Source organism: Hippopotamus amphibius, chromosome 7, assembly GCF_030028045.1.
Source record: "Hippopotamus amphibius kiboko isolate mHipAmp2 chromosome 7, mHipAmp2.hap2, whole genome shotgun sequence".
NCBI classification, from domain to species: Eukaryota; Metazoa; Chordata; class Mammalia; order Artiodactyla; family Hippopotamidae; genus Hippopotamus; species Hippopotamus amphibius.
Window position 1 is genome coordinate 114,298,557 of NC_080192.1, and position 24,563 is coordinate 114,323,119.

At 47.3% G+C, this 24,563-nt stretch overlaps 1 protein-coding gene across 7 annotated transcripts in view; it reads right to left on the reverse strand.

Annotated features, from left to right (window-relative positions):
• Positions 1 to 6,562: 6,562 nt before the first annotated feature.
• Positions 6,563 to 24,563, reverse strand: part of MTA3 (metastasis associated 1 family member 3) — a 159,243-nt gene continuing 141,242 nt past the window's right edge. For 3 of the 7 annotated variants that reach the window (XM_057740916.1, XM_057740915.1, XM_057740914.1), the window contains 3 exons: positions 23,639 to 23,725; positions 20,523 to 20,669; positions 6,564 to 10,145 (listed from right to left, as the gene is read on the reverse strand). In XM_057740916.1, coding sequence (XP_057596899.1) covers positions 10,120 to 10,145; positions 20,523 to 20,669; positions 23,639 to 23,725 — 260 coding nt within the window. In that variant the 3' untranslated portion in view covers positions 6,564 to 10,119. Of the gene's footprint in view, positions 10,146 to 10,933; positions 11,008 to 15,800; positions 16,756 to 20,522; positions 20,670 to 23,638; positions 23,726 to 24,563 lie in introns of those variants that run through there. The other 4 variants (XM_057740918.1, XM_057740913.1, XR_009054597.1 and 1 more) reach the window with 3 other exon arrangements.

Genomic DNA, 24,563 nt, shown 5'->3' on the forward strand with positions numbered 1-24,563 from the left:
TGAGAGCAGAAGTCTTGCTTTAGAAATTAGCTGCATTTCTGTGATCTCCAGTTTGTCTTTTTCAATACTAATAAACTTCCTTTTGAAAATGCAAGCCTGCCTCAGCTGTTCTAAGGAAAACCAGTAAGTTATCTTTGGGCCCATCTGGCCCTGGCGTCAGGAGGAGTCAAAGTAAGTTCCCCAAGATGAAGGGGACAGAATGGGAAAGCTGTCCAGGGCACTGTCCTTCCACAGTGATCCTGGAGCCCCAGTGTGTCCTTAAAGTCAGAGCACTTCGCTGGGAGAGGTCCTCAGGCTCACGCGATGCACAGCCCACCTGGACCCCAGGGAGGCCCTTGCCCTTCTCTCCTCTGCGACCACGTGAGGATCTTCAGCCTGGAAAGTTACCACTTGCATCCAGCTCAGGCTCCCGGCTGAGCTCAGACCCCCTCGCCTGGCTTTCCTCAGCCCCCAGTAACCTTCCCTGGCCCTGGGACCTGTGGTGGCTGCCTCCCCACCAGGACAGGACGCTGTGTGGGGGCGGGGGCCTCCATGTCACCAAGAGCCGGCTTACCGCCCTCCCCCAGCACCAAAGCCATCCTGCCCACCCCTCCCCCTTTCTGTTCTGTATAATATGCCTGTGTCAGTGTCTGAGACCACCTGGGCTAATCCATCTGTTGATCTGGGGCCCCCAGGCACAAGGCATGTACCTGGCATGAATCAGGGGTTTCTTTGCGGGGGGGAGTGGTTGGCCCTATTGTCCACAGCAGAAGTCACTGGGGGTGCATGGCCCTCAAGACTTCCAAAGGGCTACACAGAAATCACTATAAAGCCCCAAATATGCACCTCCTGAACCCCGTGTGTCCCCAGCCCTAGCCACCTCAGGAGAATGACCACCTGCCCCCAGCACACACACCCCCTCCCCACTAGGGGGGACGGAAGGGCCTGGGAAAGGTTCCCCACTCATCACCCCAGCCACAGGCCTCTGGGCCTCAGATACAGGGTCTGACGATGGGGGCCAAATCCCCTCTCCCCAGTTGTTTTCATCCTCTTAGGCTAACCCTCTGATATCATGGACAGGGAGGCCCTCCCTCAGTTAAATGTCCTCAGGAGTGATGACCAAGGCCCAGGAGAGTCATGCATGTCCCAGGAGGGAGGCATGTAGATACCAAGTGGATGTTGTGGTGGGAGACAGAACGTGTCAGGCAGAGGGAGGTGGCCTGGGGAACGAGTTGGATGGGTATTAAAACCATTCTCCCAGTGTGTCTCTCGCCACCTCCCCTCTTCCGAAAACTCACCAGCCGCTGTCAGAAACCCACACAGATACTGAGAACCCAAAACAAGTGATGGACATGGGTGTGCCACCTGTGCCCCTCCAAGGGGGCTCCGCGGGGACCTCTGCCCCCCATGGGCCCCTGCTCCATCCTCCACTCTGCTGCTGCCTTTTTCTCGCGGGTAGAGCCACTCCTAGGAGCTCCCCCACCTCGCCGCCCTCTGCCATCGCAGAGACGAGCGGGCCACGCCTGGGCCAGCCCAACCTCAGCCTGAAATTTGTCATTTCTCAGTCAGACATTTCCATGAGAGGTCCAAACCCTCCTGGTGTCTGGGGGTTGAGCACTTGCTCGTGGAGCACCGCACCCCACCCTCACCCCCCAGGGGCACTAACACGTGCGCTGCATGAACACCGGGCGCCTTCCCTCAGGTACCCTCTCTACTCACGCTTGCACCTGCCAGGCTTCGGAGCCGCTCTAGGGGCAAACGGGGCTCCACGTGCCATTGCCTTCGTGCTTCCTCCTCCGGACCCTTCCCCTCAACACCGCCACCACGTCCCCCCACCCTCCCGGAGCCGGGCTCGTTCTCCTGCCCTGGTGGCCCCGCGGCCTGCGTGCACGGCTCCCTCCCCTCCGCGAGAAGTCCCAGGTAGATGCTGCTCACGGGGTCTGGGCCCACGCTCCCAACCTGCCCTGGATCCTCCCTGCCCCTCACTTAAAGCTGAGGACTGCTCTCCCTACGGACAAGGCACTCTCTAGAGGGGGTCTGGGTGTCCCCTCATGGCAGAGAAGCAGGGCTTCCACACTCTGCATCCACACTCCCCTTGCACGGAAGGACCCCCGATCCTAACCTCGGTCCCGACCCACTGTATCCCTCTCTGGACTTAGTTCTCCATCTGTGACATGGGAACAGTGATCCTGGCCTGTGCCCAGCTCCAGGGGTTAGAGACGGAAAGAACTGATATGCCAGAGCACTGAGTGAGGAAGGCAGTTACTACGGGGTGGCAGGGGGTGGGGGCAGGGGACAAGGGGTGAGAAAGTTTGCGAGAGGAAGGGGAGGGGAGGGGAAAGAGCAAACTGTGTTGAAGTGAAAAGTTTTCTACAGATGGGAGGGTGGTAGCTGTGATGGTGCAACGTGAGCTGGAGAAAGGCTGAGTAAAGACCCTATTTCCTACCTGTGGGTACCAAATGGTATTCTGATCCCTGGGGCAGCCTGCACTATTTAGTGTACATGTTAGGCAGCACCTCTCTCCTCTTTCTAATGTGACCCACTGTCACCTTGAGGGATGAAAAAATGGCTTCCATGACTTCACCCCAGGGACTTGTGTGCAGGGGGCAGGCAGGCATGGCTGCGCTGATAAGCCTGAAGCCACTACTCATCCAGCATTTGCTGGGCACACACCATGGCGCAGACCCTAAGCCACAAAGGCAGACAATAGGTCTCTGACCTTGAGCCCCTCCAGGCCAAGCCTGGGAGAGACAGACCTGCAAACAGATGAAATGCAGTTCAAGCCAGTGGGACTGCAGGTAGTAATGCACTGATGACAGCATGGGAGCACGGGGGTTAGGGTGGGGGGTGACTCATGGGAGCTGACTCTTGGAGGATGAGGAAACTAGCAAAGGGAACAGCATCCCTGGCGTAGGGAAGGGCATGAACAAGGGCACAGAGCTGTGAGAAGACTCGGTGTGCAAGAGAAGGGGGAGATGGTTGAGGTAAGGGAGGAGGAGGCCAAGGGGCAGAGCTGGTAGGTAGGAAAGGCAGGCTGGGCCCCGCATGCCCAAGAGCCTGGGCTGGTCCTGCAGACAACCCAGGATGGTGGGAAAGGGAGTATGTGTGAGGTGTGTAAGAAGCTGAGGGTGATCAGTCTTGCATTTTGATCAGTTACCCTGGTAACAGTGTGGACAGACTGGTGAGGGATGTGGGAGAAAACCTGAGTAGGAAACAGTCTGTATTCCAAGCAAGGGCAGTGGCAGAGCGCAAAGGCGCAGACAGGGAGGCACAACCCAGGTCAAGAAGACAGATGACTTTGTGGATGATGGGGAGACAGTGACATATTGAAGAAACAGGTGGTGCAGCAGGTTCAGAGGAGAAGGTACAGAGTTAAGACAAGCTGGAGGAGCTTGGAGGACCTGCAGGTAAACAGGTACAGTAGCACACTTAGGGCTGGAGACAGGATTTCAGAATCTTTCTCTTACTGATGGGAGCTGACCTTACAGAGATGGATGGGGTCACCTGGGGGAGAGTGAAGAGGACAAAGAACCAATCTTTAAAAAATCCCCACAAGTAAGGGACACACAAAGGAAGACCCAGTGAAATGCCCAGAAGAAACCTTTAAGAAGGAAGAAAACCAGGAATGCAGCAATAAAAAGGAGCATGAAAGCGGTATTAAAAAAAAATCACTAAAAAGAATAGACTAGAACCATCTTTTATGAGAGTGAAAGCCAAACATAAAATACCCAGACAGGCTGCAAAGTGCCTCATGCAAGAATAAAGCATTTTCAAAATTCCTAATTGCATGCTGAAGAAAGCTGATGTGAGAACCAAAGTGTGTGTCTCACGCTGTCTGGTCAAGCATCTTGGACTGACACCCTGGCTTAGCACTGCATGGTCTGTGCTATTAAAAATAGCTTTTCAAGAAGTGATAGGGGCTTCCCTGGTGGCGCAGTGGTTAAAAATCTGCCTGCCCATGTAGGGAATACGGGTTCGATCCCTGGGCCGGAAAGATCCCACATACTGCGGAGCAACTAAGTCCGTGTGCCACAACTACTGAGCCTGCGTTTTAGAGCCCACGCGCTGCAACTACTGAAGCCCACACATAGAGCCTCTGCTCCGCAACAAGAGAAGCCACTGCAATGAGAAACTGACAACCCATAAGGAAGAGTAGTCCCCGCTCTCCACAACTAGAGAAACAGTGTGCATCAAAGAAGACCCAACACAGCCAAAAATAAAATAAATTAAAAAAAAATAAAATAAATTTTAAAAGAGAAAAGTGATAGATTGTATAAAATTTAATTATATGTAAACATGTTCTGTATTGGTTACGGATTCATACATTCGTATTAATTGTATAAAATCATGCATTGGGATGAGACCCAGCTAAGGCAAGTGCTTACTTCTGGAATGGAGGGACATGGAAAGGGGTACGCAGGTGACTACTACTGTATTTGGAATTTATCCTTGTTAAAAATCTGGAAGACCTATAAGTAGTATCTGAATGTTACTTAGCGTTGCTCTGGGTGGAGAATAAAGGGATCCGGGTAATGAGGACAACAGCGTCGCGTGCTCTAGCAGGCTGGAAGAGGAGGAGTGGAAGTTGTGCTGGATTTAGCGATGAGGAGGTCCCTGGTGACCTGGTGACGGCAATCTTGGTGAGCGGCTGCGGTGGTGGTAGAATGGAAGCCATGAAATACTATAACGGGTAGAGGAGTTAATGAGATTTGAAGGAATGGAGACAACTCTTCCCTCTTTCAACAAATTTGCTAGTAAAGGGAGATAGGAGAATAGCTTCAGGTGAAGCTAAGTAAAACAGATGTGGTGGTGGTTTGTTCTGTTTTGTTGACTGGATGGAGAAGTGTAGCAGTAAGAGGAGAAGGGAGAGAGGGCGTAGATGAGGGGAGAGGGGAGAAAAGGAAGACAGAGCAATAATGAACACTCTGTTCCAGGCCCCATGCTAAGCACTAATTTATTTAGTTCTGTACGGTAGATACTACAATCCCATCTTACAGATGAAAGAACTGAGGCACAGAGAGGTTGAGTAACTTGCCCGAGGTTATCCAGATACTAAGCGGCAGTCTGGATGTCAGGATACTCTAATGCAAGCCCCTTGGCAGGGGCTGGGGGTGGGGGGTGCAAATGGATCCAACATGTGGGTACCAAGAGGGTCCTCTAGAGGCCAAGGAGCACCTCCATGGGCTGGTGGAAGGTCCTGGAGTGAAGGGGAAGACAGGTGAAGGGATTCTTAGAAGGCTTGGCTCTCAGGCAGTATGGGTTTCGGGAGAAACCAAGGATTGGAACAGGTGGTTCTGGGAATAAGAAAACAAGCTCCCAAAGAACATATAAATGGGCCACTCAGCTAGCAGCCCAGAGAGGCCTGGTGAGGTGGGCTCACAGCTCTGGGATAGCAACAGTGCCTGCAGATTGAATGGTTTCCTCCAGCAACTCCCTGAAGCCCAGGAGCAAGATCAGAACAAATGGAAGACAAAACGTATCAGGAAGAACCCTCTTAAAAAGTTTGACTATAAAAATCCAGTCCTGGCGATGGATCTTAAGGATGGTACACATTGAGAGATAGGGCACATGACACTCTACAGGTGAGTTTCCAGAATAAGGGAGATATTTGAGTCAGGATAAAGAAGTCTTCCAGCCTTGCTAAGCCCCCTCTGCTGGGACTCCTATAAGCACTGGCACAGCCTTGCCTTACCTACAACCTCTTCTACTGTCCAGTCAGTTCATGTGTGCATGTCTTGCTTCTCTACTGAAACTCTTGAAAGAAACTCGGTGTATATCTTTTCTTAAAACCTCTCTCACAAATCCCAGCAAACAAGGGTTGCAAACAGGTATACTTCACAAACACAGGCTGGAGGGGTCCCAAGGGAGCCTACAATGGCCCCAGCACAGCAACTGAGCCAGAGTCTACACTGCAGTCAAAAAGGTTTGAGCCGATAAAATACTCAACAGAGAATTTTCTACCAAGCAGGTGTCAGCACTCGGGTCCCAGGAAACAGTGGAGAATGCTGGGCATGCGGATCAGGCTCCCAATACCTTTTAAGTCAACGAACAGATCTGTTCATTTCTGACTTTCAGAGCTGAGGAGGCTGGGATGCAGAAGAGGGTGCTGGGCTTCATGTGTGTCACGTTCATCTCCTGCGTCCACCTCACTGGCACGCGAGCCTTCCTGTCAAACCCCCGGATGGGAGCACAGCACATTCCCTCAGCTCACCATAGGAGCGGCCAGCACACATCCGCACAGCAGTGCAAGAGTGATGTGGAAAGGTCTGCCTGTTGCTTCTCATACCTCCAGGCCTTGGGGAGAATGTCAGAAGCCACCTACTGGGGCGGTCGGGCTCATGAAACCTCCATGTCCTCAGGATGTGGCTTATGAGACAGCAGAAGAAACTGCAGACCCTGGGGAAAGGCCTCTGAGCATCTCTGTGTGGCTGGGGGGACATCAGACTAACCAGCCTGGCCTCAGAGCCTCACAGGGGAGGAAGCAACTGATGCTGGGGGCTGGGGCCTGCCCCTGCACCCAGCCTCATAGCTGAGCCACTGTCCCAGCAAAGGGCAGCATAAAACCAGGCAGAATTTCCAGGAGTTTATTGGAAACAGGATACAAATTGATTAGTAGATGGTATCTACTTACAGACAGACGGTCCACACTGTATAATGAATTATCCTGGGGAAACACTCATGACCACTGATGCATGGTCTGGGTTGGTGTTCTCTGGCAGGGAAAACCAGAGATCAGGGAGAGAGGAATGCGGAGGAGTGGACAGAAAACTGGGACACAGCTTTCCTGAGGGGAATGGTGAGGTGGGGCTGCTCAGTGGGTAAATTCCCCCACAGGAAAACCGGGACAACTGTTAAGAATAAAGTCCCTCCCCCCACCTCCCCAGAGCACTTTCCTCCCTAGGCGGAATGAAAGAGAATCTACACAAACCCAAAAGGGCAGCTCCTCCATCTGCCCCTACCGGGGTCTCAGCACAGCATGGGGCATAGACACCAGGCTCGGACATGACGGAGAGAGGACCGAGGCCATGCGGGTACTGGGCCTGCCTGCCCTCTGACCTGTGCCCCCGCCCTCCTCTGCTCTGCTCCGCTCCGGGTGGTGAGGGGCTGACCGCTGCAGGTTGCCTGTCCCAAGCTCCCCGGTCAGCTGGCTTCCAGCTGGGTTTAGCTAACAAGAGGCAGCTGCACAAACCTGGAGGGCACGAGGAAGGGAGAAGCCAGGCTATTTCTGCTCCCTCTCTTTCCCTGGGGGGAATGTTTCTAGCAGGCACCATGACTCCCCACGGCTCCAGCTCCCACCACATAGGCCCTCCCTCTGTCATCCCAGGCCCGCCCAGTGACCCTGACCCCAGAGATCTGGGAACATGGCCTCTCCCATGTATCCCACCAGCTGTGGTTCCCCATCTCCGGGTTGCCCCTCACTCCCCTGTCTGGCATCTCAGCTCTTCTTGTTTCTGTGTTGAACGATTCCCTCTGAATTAAAACTGTTCTGTTTTAAATACATAGACTGGTTCTGTTTTCCTGGCTGGAGGCTGACTGATAGAAACCGGGCTGGGGACAAGGTACAACTGTGAGAGGCAAGCGAAAAACCAGTGTGTCCTCCTCCTGGGGGTGAAGGGGGTGATAACGGGGCAGAGGGAAGATGACCTACGGGCTCTGCGTCCTCATCCAAGGGAGCACAGACCAGGCTCAGCACAGCACCACCGGGCACGTCTGCTGGCAACTGGGCAGCCGACTTTGCGTGTCACCCCACAAGCTCACTGCTCACAGTGGTGACACGCCACTGACACAACAGTGACACTGTGGCCCCAAGAAAGGCGGCGACTGGGAAACTCTCTCCACACCAACTTCTCAGGCAGTGAAGGCAAACACGAGAGGCTCCTTGGCATCCTTCCTCCTCTCCCTGGAGGTCCGATGCTGGGGGACTTACCAGAGATGAAGTGAGAGTGAGAGATCTTAGCATCCTCCCCGTAGAACCAGGAGCTTTTACTACACAGTGAAGGAAGAGCTGTCTGGGTGTATGTGGCTCAAGATGAGCTGCAGCTGTCCCACAGCTAAACGTGATCTGGAACAGGGTTGGGCCTCCCTGCTCTTTCTTCAGACCCAGCCTGGCCCTGGACTCCAAATCCCCCGGCCTGGGGAAGGAGGGCCTCTCCCCAACAAGCTGGCAGCAAAGTCACAGGCGGCTAATTGTTTTTTTAACCACGAGTCCCTGTCTCTTGTGGGTCAGGAGAGGAAAGGGAAAGGGTGAGGGAATCATTCCACCTTCTGTGTCCATGTGCACAACAAACCCAGGGCAGGGCAAAGGGACATAGCTTTGCCGTGTCTTTTTCTTCCGAGGAGAACGTGGCACGTGGCAGGTGACGGGAGAGCCGGTTGCCTTCTCTCCCTGGGTCTTTTTAGAAAGAGCTTCTCTGTGGGCCCCTGAGGGCAATGCCTGCCACCCTGCCCAGCTCACTGAGCACCTCTGACACAGGCCCACCCATCGTGCCCCAAGCCAAGACCAAGAAGAGCTCCAAGAGCTGGCAGTGCTGAGAATGTCCCCAGGTCACCCTGCAAAAGCCTAAGATGAGAACCAGCCCCCCCTGGGAAGAGAAGCCAGGATGACTGCAAGACTGGAGAAGGAAAAGGCAGCTGACGCTCCGAGCGCTGCCCTCAGCCATCACACGTCACATCCTCTCTGCTGAGCTGAACCCACCCTCCGAGGATTAGACATCTAGAGTGTCATCGTCATTTTAGGGATACCTCACTCTGCCTGGGTGGTGGTGGGGTGTTCCGCTCAACTGGAGCCACTCTGTCCTGCAACCACCTGGCCGTCTGGGGCACCTCTATCAGCCACCCAGCTGTCTCCCAGCGGAAGACTCCAGGGAAGGCTGGGAGGCCAGACTCCAGTTGTCTTCATGCTGCTCTGTGACTGTGTACCCTGCAGCCTGTCCCTGCAAACAGAGGCAGGAGAGTGGCTGACTCACATCTGCCCGGGGAGCCGACAGAGCGCTAAGTTATTCCTGTCCCTGCGGCTGTGTACACAGAGCGCAGGGCAGTCTGCCTGTGATGCCAGCAGGGCTGGGGCCCAGGGCAGACAGTGGAAACCAGGTCGCAGACAGGTCTCCCGTGGCCTAGGCACAGGTGCTTACAGATAGGTTTGGGTTGGAAGGTGGGGGCGAGGTGGGAGGCTTACAATGTCATACACACAGATTCACCGCAAACACAGTTCTCTTACTTCACCCTTCTAGGCCACAGACTCCATCTGCTTAAAATCAACCTGGGTGAATGAGACTCACAGAAGGACCGGCCTGGCTGCAGCTGCTCGTTGCCTGGCTTGGCTGTGAAGGAACGGGGCAGGACACGACGGCTGGTCACAGGGATACACACGCTCAGCTCTTGCTGGAGCCGCACGGACCACGCAGAATGCCAGCCGCTCTCCGACAACAAAGTACAGGTGATATAAAGAGTGCACAGGCTTCCCAAAGACAATTTTCTTATGTTTTGTCAGAACCATAGATAATTCTGTACCTTGGAGAGGTGGAGGTTGGGGTGGGTGGGTCAAATACAGGATGCAGGGAGTGAAGGACAACATTTCCCCATTAAGAAAAATGGGGAATGAAGCCTACTGAGAGAAAGCTGCGTGACAGTGACAGCAGGGATGGGGGGGATATCGTGACCTGCATACACACTGGCACATTTCTTAAGAAAAATCCATTCCGAAAGCTGCCGCGTCCCTCGTGTACACACTCACACAGCGGACGACAGAGCCGAACCGGCACGTGCAGGGCAGCAGCGGCTCTGAGCCCGCAGCAGCCCCGCTGCCCCAGGTGCCGGGGTGCCTGGGGTGCAGAGCGCCGGAGAAGCGGGGATGCAGAGTGGCTCCCCCAGCCCCTCGATGCCCCAGGCGGGTCCCCCCCCCCGGGGCAGCGAGGTCTCTGAGAGGAACGCGAGGTGACGCTGATTCACACGAGGAGACGCGGCTTTGGGACATGCACTCCTGCAGTCTCTTCCCCTGCCCCATTGAGTCTCCGTGGGGCACACGTGGAGGTCTCCCACTGAAATGCACTGGGAATGGGGTTGCCTCCTTCCCAGGCATGGCTGTGAGCATCAGCAGGACAGTGTAGCAAGTCTTGGATTATAGGATTAAACAGGGATCGCTCAGTCTGACACGCAGCATGTGAGTTCTGGAAAAGGAAAGAAATAGGGCCGAAGTTAAACAGGTTCCGATGATGGAGGCAAGGTGAGAAGAAGCACGGATCAGGCCTCCCACCACCATCATCACAATCTTCAAGGAGAGGAGGTCGGGCATGGATTCAAATAAAAGCACGCAATGTCGTTTAAGGGTGGACATAAAGTTTAATTGAGGCCAAGAAAATATGTCAATGACACCGAAGTATCTTAAAAGCTGGGATTTGGATGGGCAGGTAGTGGTCACTGGCAAGGCACCGCAACACACCAGGCAAATGCTGACATGCGTATCAGAGCACCATCACGGAACCTCTCCGACCTGATGCTAAGGAATGGGGAACACAACTGGCCTACAGGACACACACTCTGATTTGAGGTAACCATAATTCATCATATCATGTGGGCACTCAGAGGCTAGGGACATATTTTTCCATAGGAGGGGTGTGACCTCAAACACCCACAGTGTCACAGCGTCCCTCATTCCCACCCCCTCCACTTGCCCCCAAACCTTCAACTCTCCTGTCCCAGAGCTGGGCATCTAGAGACTCATGAGAAACAAGTAAATGAAAAGCAAAAGTGCTGGCAAACTACACTGTCACCATCTGGCGTTACACAATAGGTTGTGAAAAATTTGCTTGGTTATTAGGAAAGCGGCTAGGAGGGAAGTGGGGGGTGTCTGCTGAGATGGGATCAGGTGCTTGGGTCAAGGCAGGGCTCAGATCCTCTCTCCCATCACACGTTCTGCAACCGGGAGAGGACGGGGTTAGGACACAGGGACGCTCACCTTCACAGCCTCCCGCCATCCTGAGGAAGGTCTGCAGGATAGAGCAGAGCTGCGCCTTCACTTCATGAGCCTTTCTAGAATAGGGGAGATATATGCACACAGCCTGGTATTTGACAGGGCTCAGCACATATGTGTTAAATTAAAACCCAGACAATTCAGTTTAGGACTGGGCTAACTTGCTTTATTGATAGGTTATGTAACTGCCTTACTTAACCTTCACCAGAACCTTGTGAGGGTCGGAAAGGTTAGGAACTTGCTCAGGTCACATGGCAAGTAAGTTGAAGAGTCAGGATTTGAACTCAGCTCTTCTTAATTCAGGTAGTTTTTCCTACTACTCCAAGCCGCCCCATTCTCCATTCATCCCAGTAAGAGCCTACTGCCCTCTCCAATGTCTAAATTCAGGGCTATGTGTGTGTCAGTGTCTCCAGTATCTCTCAGAAGCCTCTCTCTTTTTGTCCACCCCGCCCCCCCCCACCCCAGCCCATGGAATTAAGCCATCTGCCGGAAGAGTCACTTGTATATAGTTTCCCAAGTTTCTGACCTGCCATGGTAAATTGTGCTTTCTTCTATTTGCTCTAGGTTCAAAAGCAACCTTCTCCTCCCAGCAGCTTGGGATCTGGCATCTGGGTTCACACCTGCCTTCTTCCACACTGGCCATAGTTTTAAGCTGAGATATGCCACCTCTTTGCATTCTGGGCTGAAGAATCCCAGTGCTTACCACCTACCCTTGTACCACTTCACATCTTCCTGCTCAAAGCTTCCTCAGCCCCACTGTGTTTCCCTGGAGCAAGGAACCAGAGCCACGTGCAGGGTCCCAGATACAGAGGCCCGCAGCAGGGCAGAGGGCCCCAGGAAAAGATCTACGCCCATTCTTAGGTCTCCTTCCTAGATGATGTAGCCCAAATTGTTTCCCTTTACACTTATAAACTCTCAAACACATCAATCTACATATGCTGCTTTGGTCTATACTAAGCCTGATTCATAAGCACTTATTTATTTATTTACAAAATTCTCCCTTTTGGTTTGACTATTCAGAAGTACATTAAGTCCATGGACTTGGAGATTCTGCACTCTAACCAACTGATGCAATGGAAACAACTTTTTTTTTAAGGTTTCCAGCTACTGGTGTCTGAGTTAATTTCCCTCCCTTCTGAAACCCAGAGGAAAAACCACTATCAGGATTTTGGAAAGCAGATAAACTAGTGACAACAGACTCTGTACTCAAAAAAGCCAACCCTGAAGCTGGCAGTGTGAAAAGCCGATCTTCCCCTTGAGTTCCCATAAAGCAGGTAGCCAAAACGTCATCCTCTGGAAAAGAGTGCTGTGGTCTGAATGTTTGTGTCCCACAAAATTCATATGTTGAAATCCTAATGCCCAATGTGATGGTGTTAGAAGGTAGCGCCTTTGAGAAGTGCTTAGGTCATGAGGGTATAACCCTAACGAATGGGATTAATGCTCTTATAAAAGAGACCTCCATGCTTCCTGGCTCCTTTCACCACGTGATGACACAGCAAGAAGATGGCAGTCTGCAACCTGGAACAGGGTCTTCACCAGAACACAGCCATGCTGGCACCCTTATCTTGGACTTCCTTGCCTCTAGAACTGTGACAAATTTCTGTTGTTTTACAAGCCACACAACTGGAGTATCTTGTTACAGCAGCCTGAAAAGACTAAGATAGATGGGAAGAATCGTCTCTGGGAAATTTGACCAATCTGTAGAAAAAGACCTGAAGATATTGACATTTGGGCCACCCAACACACAGCCCAGCCTGATCACCATACTGTGAAGTGTGCTATAAGCTCAAGCACAGAGCTTTCATCTGATTTTAGTCCCCTACTCTTAAACATTATTACACAACCAAAGGGCACCAGGAAGCAACCTCTAACACAAATATTAGAGAGCAAGACAAACAAAGGGAAGCATGCAAATTGGATGAAATAGATTATCCATGGAGAAGAAAATTCAAAAAACAAAAAACATTATCATTAATATCCTCAAAGAAGTAAGGAAAGAATTAGACAAATCTGGTTGGAATATAAAGTTGAGTAAAGTAGTACTCTCCAGAAAGTGGAGAAAAAAGACACAGGGAAAGAAAACTGGAGAGAAACAAGAAAAAAATTAGAAGAGCAAAGCAGGAGGTACAATGTCCAATATTTTGATCCTTTCTTCTACTGACTGTCTGGTCCCAGATGCCTTAAATGTAATCAGCCCTATTTCCCCAGGACTCACTCTTGGCCTTGCTCACTGACTGCCCCAGAGGTGCTCCTGGAGGCACTCGGTGCAGCTGTAATCAGACCATCATGGAAAGGGTCTTCTCAGATATGTTCTTAGGAAGCTCCATCTAACAAAGCTGCCTTCAAGCTTGCTCTTCAGTTTTACATTAATTACTTCTCATATTCATGTATATGTAAATAGTCGCTGATAAAAATAAATATTTGGTTGAGGGAGGAAAATGCATAGATTATAACTCAGATGTTTTCTGAGCTTAAAGAGTGCTCAGTCATCTGGAAAGGAAAACAGGAGACACTGAATGCAGATAGTGAGCAAGGCTGGGAAGCTTAAAGTGAACCCAGTGGGAGTCTTCAGATCAACAAAACTGTGACAAATCTTTCCATTTTCATTGCCCCTGGGGCTCTGCAGATTCAGAAGACTTCTTCACTGGGATCCAAAGAGACTGTGCCAGGAGGATACCTAAATCAATTGGTTTTTGGAGTTGGTCTTTACTCCCCTGGGGCATCAAGATCTAACACTGATGTCCCAGTGGCTTTCTCAGACATCTGTGCCTGCTCTTTGGATGAATGAGTCAAACTTCTACTGACGAAGAGTTGTTTCTCAGGGACCCAATTCCCTCCCTCTGCTGTCTTCTTCCCTTTCCTTTCCCAAGCATCTACCTTTCTCCCCCAAAACTGGGACCCAGCTCTCAAGTCAGAGGTTCACTTTCTATCTCAGAGGTTCACCCTCTGTGTCACTGAGAATGGGAGTACACAGGGATAGGTTGGTTAAAAAGGTTTCCTGCAATGATCCTTGCAGGTAAAGAGACACTTACTGAAGAGGCCAGAGCTGGCTCTCACGGTTGACGGCCCCTGAGTAGCTACCCTGGGCTTCAGTCACTCTTCTAAGACCTCTACATTGCTGAGAGGGTCTCAAACCTAGACCTCTCACAGGCTCACACACCAGCATTTTCCTCAGGGGCAGGACAAGCGTATTCGCTGAAAGAAACTGTGATGTTTATTAGGAAACCCAGCAATGGTCCCGGGGGGTGGGCAATCTGACATCCTTCCAGAATATGCCAAAACACCAAAGTGCTGATTATTCATGCCTAAGGTACTTGAGCCTATCTTCCTCTAACACCCCCACTCCTATGGCTTCACAGTGTGAGAGAACATCCCCTTCCCTCAGAAGATGCTTCCACAGTCAAACTCTCCAGATACATTAGATAATCTTCTATAACTGCTTCACATTTGATAAACTCTGGGGCCGTAATGATCCATTATGAAAACGGAAAAACACTTGAAGGTACTTTGATGTATTTAATCAGGTTATAACATTGTACCTTGAGATAAGAGACCAGAGGTGAGTCCAGAGGAACTCGATGTTCTTCTATAAAAAAAGTTTTAGAAGACTCAAAAAAATCATAGTCTTGTGAAATGACATAAACATTTTGACAGAAGGCAGCCTGGGCCTAAGCATGCCTAGGAGTGCCATCAGCTGCTGCTGGCAGTCTATTTTTATTGGGATTTGTGAAGACAGCAGATGCAGTCCCAGAGCTCTCTCACTGGTACAATGGCCCTCACCACCACCCATTTCCCAGGGTGGGAAACAAACAGTTGGAGCTGTTGAGTCACTGATTTCAGAAACAAGTCATCAAAAGGACAGTCTTCACAGACCAGATCATAATATTATACTTAGAGGCATCCACACTAGATACCCTCTTCATGGTATAAAGACACTGAGAAATGATATGACTCAATGCAGAAAACGAATAAGAAACGTAACGATCTGCAGTATACTCACATACCCCCAGCGGAAATAAGCCAGAGGAGAGCAGATTAAAAAGAAGTTTATTGTACAATTCATCGATTTCCTTGGCGCACATGCCCTGATTCTGTCCCACTGAAAACTCACCTCTCTCCTGAGCCTCTTTCTTTGGTTTTCCTGACACACTGAATCCTGCTTCAGTAGTGCCCCTGGGACAAAAGCCATGCCACCTCAGAGAAAGGTGAAGAGCATCTCTCTGGTTGATGCTTCCTTGGTCTGTATCACTACACAGCAGAAGCTGTTCTCAAGAGTCCCCATTTGATAAAGATGGAGACATCGCAGGAAGTCCCCCGTCCCTGTGCAGTGCAATGGAAGATCTGCTGATTGACCAAAACTCAAGCATCAGACATTGGGTGGGGAGGGGATCCCAGGGCATCTCCTCAGAGGGAAAGGAGAGGGTGAGAGATGCCGGTACAGCCCCTCGGCCCCTCTTGTCTCTGGAGCCTTTTCTGAGTCAGCCTTCACTCTGAAAAAGATCTCGCTGCCTCAGGACAATGCTGTTCCCTCCCCTGTGCTGTAGGATCTCTAATCACAGGAACCTACAGATGCTGAAGGAGCCCTCTTTATCAATCTAATTTTGTTTTTAATACTCCTCTAAATAACTTAAACAAGGGCAATTTTTCTTCATAGATACTGGCCTCTTCTAATGTGCAAATATAAACTGGAACATACCCATTTACCTTCGAGCAAATCCAAGAGTCACTTTTTTGAGAATCATAGCTTTAGGTAAGAAATAAATGTAGTTATAAGGAAAATGTTGATATTTTATTTATAGTCAATTCACATAGGACCACAAAAACTTCATCAACATCTTAATTTTCAAAATAAAACATTAATAATAGCTCTTCTTTAAAGGAGGGGATGGAATCTTAACACTTAATGAACACCCACTGTGTGTCAGAGTGAATGTTGGGAATATTCTGTAATTTAATTTAAATACATCTCACCTTTAAGTGATTGTGGTTTCTCTCTATTTCTTTTTTCTCCTCTCTCTCTGACACTAATATAACTCCTCTCCCCTAAGTTCCAGTAAAGGGAGGGGATATGATATGGGCAGAGGAGCTTCACAGAGGCAGGAGGTGAAGGTGACAGCTTTTATTAGACAATAATAGCTTATACTTCACAGTCTGAGCAAAGAAAAATACCCTCTCCATTCCTCTCTATATTTACAAACACAAACCCATCTGGAATACACAGAAAACAGAAACATCTTCCAGGTACATGCTGCTGCACTTAACACACAGATCAGGGGTCCTTATTTACCCAATGGAAACAACCTTAGATTTGGAATTTAAAACCTCATCTTTGCTACTTGCTAGCAGTGTGACTTTGCAAATCCCTTCACCTCTTTCAGCTTCATTTTTTTTTTATTATTAACACATACCTCATAAAGTGTTTGGAAGATCAAGTGGTATAATGTAGGTGAACATTTTTAATCATTATAACAACTCCATTAAGGCAAATGAAATATGTACTTTACAGAAGAGGCGGGATAAAAAGGTTAAGGAAACGAAGTTATTTACCCAGAGCCACACAGGAAATAATCAGAGAAGTCAGCAATTAACCCAACCTGACTCCGAGCACCTAGATGTGCTTTTTTCCACGGCACAAATTCCATCTCCCCTGCTGGCCTCCCTTTCGGGCTCTCAGACGTAGAAAGTAATGCCTCTCCTATCCCCACTGATCTCAGGGCCTTCTCTCCTCAGAGCCACCTGCAGTTAGCCAAGTCAGCCACATGGGGTAGATACTTGGTTTGCTGGCAATAAGGATGTCATCAAAGCATCTACAAGTCAGAAGAGGAGACAGGATTTGGAAAGCACCACCATGGTACGTGGCACACCACTGGACTTACAGCCTGACAGGAAAGACGGAAGGTAGGGGGACAGATACAGGATCTGGGTAGGTCTATACTGACTCCAAAAAATGAGGCTTCTTACACATGCAGGTTTTGTTTTCAATCTTGGAATTTAAGCTCCATCAGAATAGTCACAGAGATGTGTGCGTGTGGACGGGTGCCGCAGGTTAAAAGGACAGAGTGCTGACTTCCAGCCCCCAGTCACACCAGGGCCTTCAAAGGGCCAGGGCTAGGTGAAAGACAGTGATTCTCAGAAGATAAGAAGACGTTGTCCGTCTTTCTTTCTTTCTTTTTTAATGTCAGGTAAAATCCTTTCTACCAGCAGAAATCCAGAGACTATTTTTCCCATCATGAAAAACGTCCAAGTGAAGGCGGAGGCTGAGCAAAGGGGGCAAGCCACTAAGAAGGGGACATGAAGCCCTAAAGCTGAGACACCTGGATATTTCAGTACATCAGGTTCTGCTTCCAGTGAGATGAGTTCTGCCCACCAGCATCCTGTTTGGTGTGCTCATCTGTCTGACCTGCTGATAATTACAGCAGGGCTAATTGATTTTATTATTGGATCACACAGGGCAAGGCTCTTCTATGAATTTGTACCTATCATTTCCAGTGTATAATGGTATTAACTCTCCCACGAAAACTCCCTATTAGCCTAACGTTTTTTAATTTAATTAATTAATTAATTACTTTTATCTTTTGTCTGTGTTGGGTCATCATTGCTGTGCGTGGGCTTTCTCTGGTTGCAGTGAGCAGAGACTACTCTTTGTTGCGGTGCTTGGGCTTCTCTTGTTGCAGCACATAGGCTCTAAGCACGTGGGCTTCAGTAGTGGCAGTGCGCAGGCTCAGTAGTTGTGGCACATGGGCTTAGTTGCTCCACGGCATGTGGGACCTTCCGGGACCAGGGATTGAACCTGTGTCCCCTGCATTGGCAGACAGATTCTTAACCATTGTGCCACCAGGGATGTCCCTAGCCTAACATTTTTTTATACTACTTTGAGATCACCTTGGAAACTCAGGGTAGTTAGGATCTTACATACCAAGGAAATAAGAAATAGACCCATTATCCCAAGGAAAAGGTCCACTAGGAATACACAAACAGGGACAGTTTCTAAAATATGTGTTTCCGTTACACTCTTGCCTCTCAGCTCCACATCCATCCACCTAAACTCAGCTTTGAGATGCTGGGTGGGGTTGGGACTCTGCAAATACATTTCAATTTTGCCATCCAGACCCCTGTTGCACCAGCAGGGGGTGCTAGAGGGCGCCTGTAAGGCTGGGGGACCGCAAGAGGCTTGCTCCTTCCTGTTTCTGTCAGCATCACCCAAGTAGCAGCAGCAGTGCATTTCAGTTCCCAGCTGTCCTTCACACTCCCGGAACCAGCCTCATCACACTCTGAGAGATGCCAGCACCGAAAGAGCAGCGCCCTTTCCTCAAGGGTCTGACTTCCAGCTCCTTAGGCTTCTAGCTGTGATAACCCCAACTTCTCCCTTTTGCTCTCACAGCTCTAGTGATGGTGGCTGTTTCCTGTCCCCATCCCGGCCCATGTTCCCTGTTGACCTATTCCGTCCTTCAATATCTGTCATATTGATTTCCGATATTAAATGAGCTGTTAAAATAACTTATGTAGTTTCTACTCTGCTGACTAATACAGCACATTAGAGAGCCACAACTTCATTTATAACAGTGGTTAAAAGAGCAATCTCTGAAATCAGTCACATTTGAATGGGAAACCCAACCCATTTACGCAGTACTTGGTAACTTTGGAAGGTTTAATTCACCTCTCTAGGTCTCATTTTTCTCAATCACTTTCACTTATTTAACTCACATTTATTGAGCACGCACCAAGTTCCAGGCACTGTACCAGGCAGTAGAGATACCATGTTATGCAAAACAGTTAAGTCCCCTGACCTGGAACCTTCTGTCAACGGAATCAGATGACATAATACAGATAAGGCACATACCATCAGCCTTCCTCTCTGTACCATGACAGGGGAGCAAAGACAAATGGGTCTTGAAAAAAGTGTCACAGCTAGGTCTCTGCAGAAAATGAGACAAGTGTCTTTTCCTCAATAAGGCTGAAGGTCTCAGTCAATATAACACCAGGGTTTCATTGTGTGCCCTGTCCATTCCTCCTGTTCAGAGCAGAGAAGCAAAGGCCTCACAACAGCATTCATTCATAAGGAAATAGGACAAATAGCCCTAGAGAGGGAACATTACGTAGTAGAATTTTTTTTAGAAATTCTAAAGAGACAGGTTCTTTCGATACAAGGAAAGAACAAAAGGAGCTGCAATGAAGGTATAGGACTGGGGCCCAGAATGACCACGACCATGGGGGTGTGAGTGGAGAAAGATACTAGAAAGCTGCTGTTCCAACATCAGCCACAGCAAGAGTCTTTTTACCATAAAGAATATATATCAAATGAACCAGAACTTACTTTCTGCTTTCTGCAGTAGGACTATATACCTAGACAGTCCAGGGAGATGATAAGATGGAAAAGAAAGATTCTTGATTCCATTTAAGCCTGAATCTAAAGGTCTCATGCTGTGGACAAGGAAGAGCTGGAAAGAAATCCAATCTCCACATTTTGACACAATCCTTCCTTGGACTTCTGCTGACTAGACATTAGGCATATTGAGGCAAGGATAGCCAATGTTCTCATTAGCAAGGAAGTATTTCTGCAGGACTATTGTGTAGCTAAATTCTTGAAAGCCATATTTACAACACATTGATACCCTGTAAATGCAAACTAAACTCTTCACCCTCAATTTTTTACTCATTTTGACATCACTATGACCATCAAAGTCATACTGAAGGAAAACAACCATGGGAAATTATTACTAGAAGGTCTATTCCACATCCTTGCTCTGGGGCCTTGTTATAAATAATTTACTGTCACTGAAGGAGTTTATAGTCCCACAAGGCATGAAAAGCCTGGAGAGAGTTTTATTCATAAATAAATGCCAACATTTAAACAATCAAGACAGCTTCAAACTCCAGGACTATTGAAATGAACAATATATACTGCCTGGATGATTTATTACACTTGTGTTTATAGTCTGAATGGGAAGATAATTCAATTCCACCTGAAGAGTCATTACACGGCCAAGCCCAAGAGAAGCACTTTGGATAAGAGGTGATATTTCTCAGTTTTTCCATTTCAAACAAATTATTATTTCTGTATTTAGGACATCACCCAGGCAATTCTTTTCATGACTTGTAGTACTCTTGAGCAATTAAGAAAATTTATAAGGTGAAAGAAGTCAGGGACAAATGCCAAATTCAAAATGACCGAAGAACCCCCGGAGAGCACTGCTGTCTCAGACAAAGGGCGAAATAATCCTTCCTGCTCAAGAAAACATAAATGAGCAGTGAGTGTGCATCACAGCAAGAGCATTATTACCCAGTGGAGGCAACCTGCTAAATACAGACTTCATTTCCAAACAAGCCTCCTAACAGGAAATGTGAGCAAAAAGGTGCCTTCTGAGGAGATGGAGAAATATCACTTGGCAAAATGTCTCCACGGTGGCACATGGCAGCCTTCCCTCGTATCCCCCTTTCTACACAGCTCAATCAGGGGGTGGGAGCACCTGCTTGTTCTACATTCCCGGATGTGGCAGATGACACTCCAGAGCAGGCAGGGGCAGAGAGGCCCCAGCCTATGGGATCAGCCCCCAGAATCCTTGGGCTTACATACCATCCAGGCCATTGTGATGACTGTAGTTTCTTTTCCCCAAAATGCTCAGAGACGTGTGATTTGGGGTGGTTAGCATCCGCTTGGTAGTTGGAGTGTGCAGGCTTGGTGTAGATCGAATTACATTAGGTTTCTTTGAAGGGTGGATCTCTGACAGGAGGAAGAAAGGTTTCTCAACTCAGAACATGGTATTAAAAATCTGTGTGCACTTACACTGGCTAATAGGCACACATCTTATTTCTTAATGAGCTGAGAGCCAGTTCCTTATGAACCAGCCTATTTTCCCAAGGACTTGCATAATGAATCAACTTCAAGTGCTGTTACCATGGCTTTATTTATCAAAAGAGAGCTGGTTCTGCCTCTGCTGCCTCTGAGCTTCACGCTGTGAGTACAAGGGGGGAAAAAAAAGCCACTTCAGGAGGTTACTTAAACACGAGATTTACTAAGGGAATAAGGCGTCTGACCCTTCAAGGAATCAGAAATCCAAAGGCTATCAGGAGAGGTAGCCTCAAAGAAAACCACCCTGTGGTCCATCAAACTAGGAACATAGCACGCAGCACATGTGGTGTGTGAGAGCTTTCTGAAAAAACAGGATTCCTCCTCTGGCTCTGCAACCAGGATATAGGACCAGGGTCAATCACTCCCAGCCAAAAACAGTTTGATATAGATGAAATCTGACACCAAACTCCAAATACTAGAGTTAAGAAGTAGCAGAATATGGGACTTCGATGGTAGTCCAGTGGTTAAGACTCCACGCTTCCACTGCTGGGGCGAAGGTTTGATCCCTGGTCAGGGAACTAAGGTCCCACATGGCACAGCCAAAGGAGAAAAAAAAAATGTAGCAGAAGCTGTAATGTGCATGTGGTACATGTGTGTTTATGTGAAGTAGGTTGTTGTCAGTCAGACAGCCCAGAACTATTTGTACTTTTTGGATAGAGTATATGGACAGAAATTGCAACACTATAGAAATTGGATTTAAGGACCTCAGTCTATTACTAATACCAGGCAATCTCTTCTCTAAAGCGAAACCTGCTCACTGATTCTGAGTCACCACCCAGCATGCCAACTATGCACAAGCCACCCTGTCTTCCCAGGTGAGGGCCAGGATATCAGCCTTATTTACTGAAATTTAGGAAGGGCTGTTAGGAGTATTAGAATTACTATATCTTGGTCTGGTCAAAATCCTACACTTGCCAAAATTTAGGAATGGATCGGATACTAACCAAAATACAGGGCTGGGTTTTTTTTTCAACATAATAATGAAGGCTTACCAACCTCATATTTCATTACAACCTCCATACTCTATGCTCCACCATGACCAGACAACCTGCCTTCCCTGATCCTATTTTCAGGAGGTTTTGTTCATCTAGTTCTCTTGGCCTCATAAGGGGAAAAACATTCTTTTTCTATTTTTCTATATATTCAAATACTACATATCTTTCAAGGCTGAGATCAAATATTACTTTCTTCACATAGGTTGCCCTAACTCTCATCAGAAATAACTATCCCTTCCTCAAAGTGACCAATGCTTATTACCTGTAATTCTTTTATAGGATCTAATCCTTTGCTCAGTTGTCTTTATCTGTGTGCCTTCCCCACTAGTTGAAGATTTTTGAGGGCAAGGTTGTATTCATCTTGGTGTTACCCAAATCTCTTAGTGAAGTGTCTTGCACATAGTAAATACTCAGAAATATGTTATACAGGGAAGTGGTTCAGTTAGTAAGGACAGCACAGCTTTGGGCTTATCTGGTAGAGACAGAGACCAATTTGCCCATAGGAGGAACACAAAATTACCTATGGAAATGCTGACTAATATATGCAATGTTATATTCTATTTTTTATGATCATAAACTTTCCCTTGCAAGGTGGGAGGGGCTTCTAGGATTAGGCCTTGCAAGGGAATACAGATAGCAAACTTCAAGGATTTGAGCACCATGAGTTAGATGGTGTCTGTGATAACCATGTGATATTTTCAGGGGATATCAAAGCAACTCTTTAGGCCCTAAGGAATAAAACAGGAAATAAGGTGGCAAAGTAACATCAAAGAGCCATCTGTGTACTTCTGACTCCTAGGATGCTCTGATGAGGACCAGATAATATACCAAGTTTAAGGCTACACTTTGATTTTTAAAAGACTGGATGTCTTAAGTCTGAACACTTCAAAAGTATAAATCTTTCTGACAGAGTAATGAGGTTCAATGCAACTCTGAGAACATATTTCACTTTTACTGAGAAGATGAAAAAGCAAGAATATTAGAAGCATAAAAACATGCCATTATAGCTTCTAGGTATAGTAGGAGCCATTTTAGAAACTATTATTTTGTAAATTATTTATCTTAAAATGTTCCCCCCTAAAAAGAGGTTATTGCCTAGTAATTTCATCCTATTCTTAATTACGATATTTCAAAATGTAAACGGAACCATCATCTTGGCGACTTCCAAGTTAAACAACATGATAAAAACCAGAAAGCAATACTAATGCTTCCCTTTCAAGTAACCTTAATTGGCACATCAAAACTATAAATATTGTTTAAAGGTTTTATCTCTTTAAAAAAAAAAGTAAATAAACCAATCTTTCTCTATTTAAGGGAAGGGGTGAGGTGGGTTTGAAATACTGGAAGGATCTAAATCAAAATATTAAGAATATTCACCCTTAATTTTATAATAACCTAGAATGGTGACAGATGGTAATTAGAATTACCGCAGTGATCATCCTGTAATGTGTATAAATGTTGGATCACTATGTGGTACACCTGAAAACATAACATTGTAAGTCAATTATACTTCAATTTTTAAAAAAATGAATATTCATCCTCTAATAATTTAGTGATTCTTATCATCCTCTTTTTGCTTAATCTGTATTTATATCCATAAATATACATTACATTTTTATTCAATGATATTTTTGGAAAAAAGTAAACCTACCTATAACTCTTTGTTTTGTATGTGTTTTGATAATAAATAAAAGTTTCTAAAATAAAATAAATTGACTATACATATGAAGGTATCCAATTTCAGCTACTTGAAAGGCTTGCATTTAATTTAGGTATGTCAATTTTGAAGAGTCAGTTATAAGATACAGAAATTGTTGAGTTTTTCTTCCATTAGAAAATACCCACCTAAATACCCAATGATACATGCCAAAGGTTTCCTAGTGCTTTTGCTTTTCAGTGGACTTCCAGATAGGTCCGCGTGTCTGTCTGCATCTGAGGAGAGAGAGAAACACGGAGACAACCAATGAGGCTGATTTCTCTGCCTATGCTAGACACGCTGCAGAAATAAATTGTGCAAGTGGAAAACAGTGCAAAAAGTCCAAGAGATTCCTCCATAATTTCTTTTGGGGCTTAAGAAAACCATCTTCAGTTCTGGTTTCAAATTACTGAATGGGATTTTACCTGGAGAACACTCACTTTAAAGTTCCTTATGAATGTAGCTAACATATCTCACACATACATGCTTTCTTTCTGTGTGTGTTCATCTGTAAAATAGCCATGGCATTTCTATATTATAGTAGAAAAACTTTCATAAAGTGTGAAGTGTTATCAGTCCTAATGTAAGATAAGTCTGGCATGGAAGACAAAAATGACCCTGACAAAGGCCACACACTTGACCATCCCTGATCTAGATGGAGTGGGTCTCTGTGGAGGAGTCTTTATCTACCTCAATTAAATTCAATTCCATCAGATGAGAGCTTCCCCAAAGTAAAAATGGGCGATTTGGTTTCATCACTAGTTTTCTATCTGTCATATTCTATTATGATGTCATTAGTCCTGAGATTTAAGAGGTTACCTGTATGCCAACAGGTATTTCATCCAATAGTCAGAACAGTAAAATACTGTGATGGACATTAGTTCATAACATTCACATCACATTCCTCATACCCTACCATAAAACAGTTCAGACAGAGAAAAATAAAGCACACAATACAAACACTCTTTGTGTTTTAATCAACTGTCATTAGGATGGAAGAGTAGATGTGGAAAGTGGCTGCCTCTCATACCAAAGAGTTAAGTTACAGAGTTTGAAGCGACAAAAATATGTGTA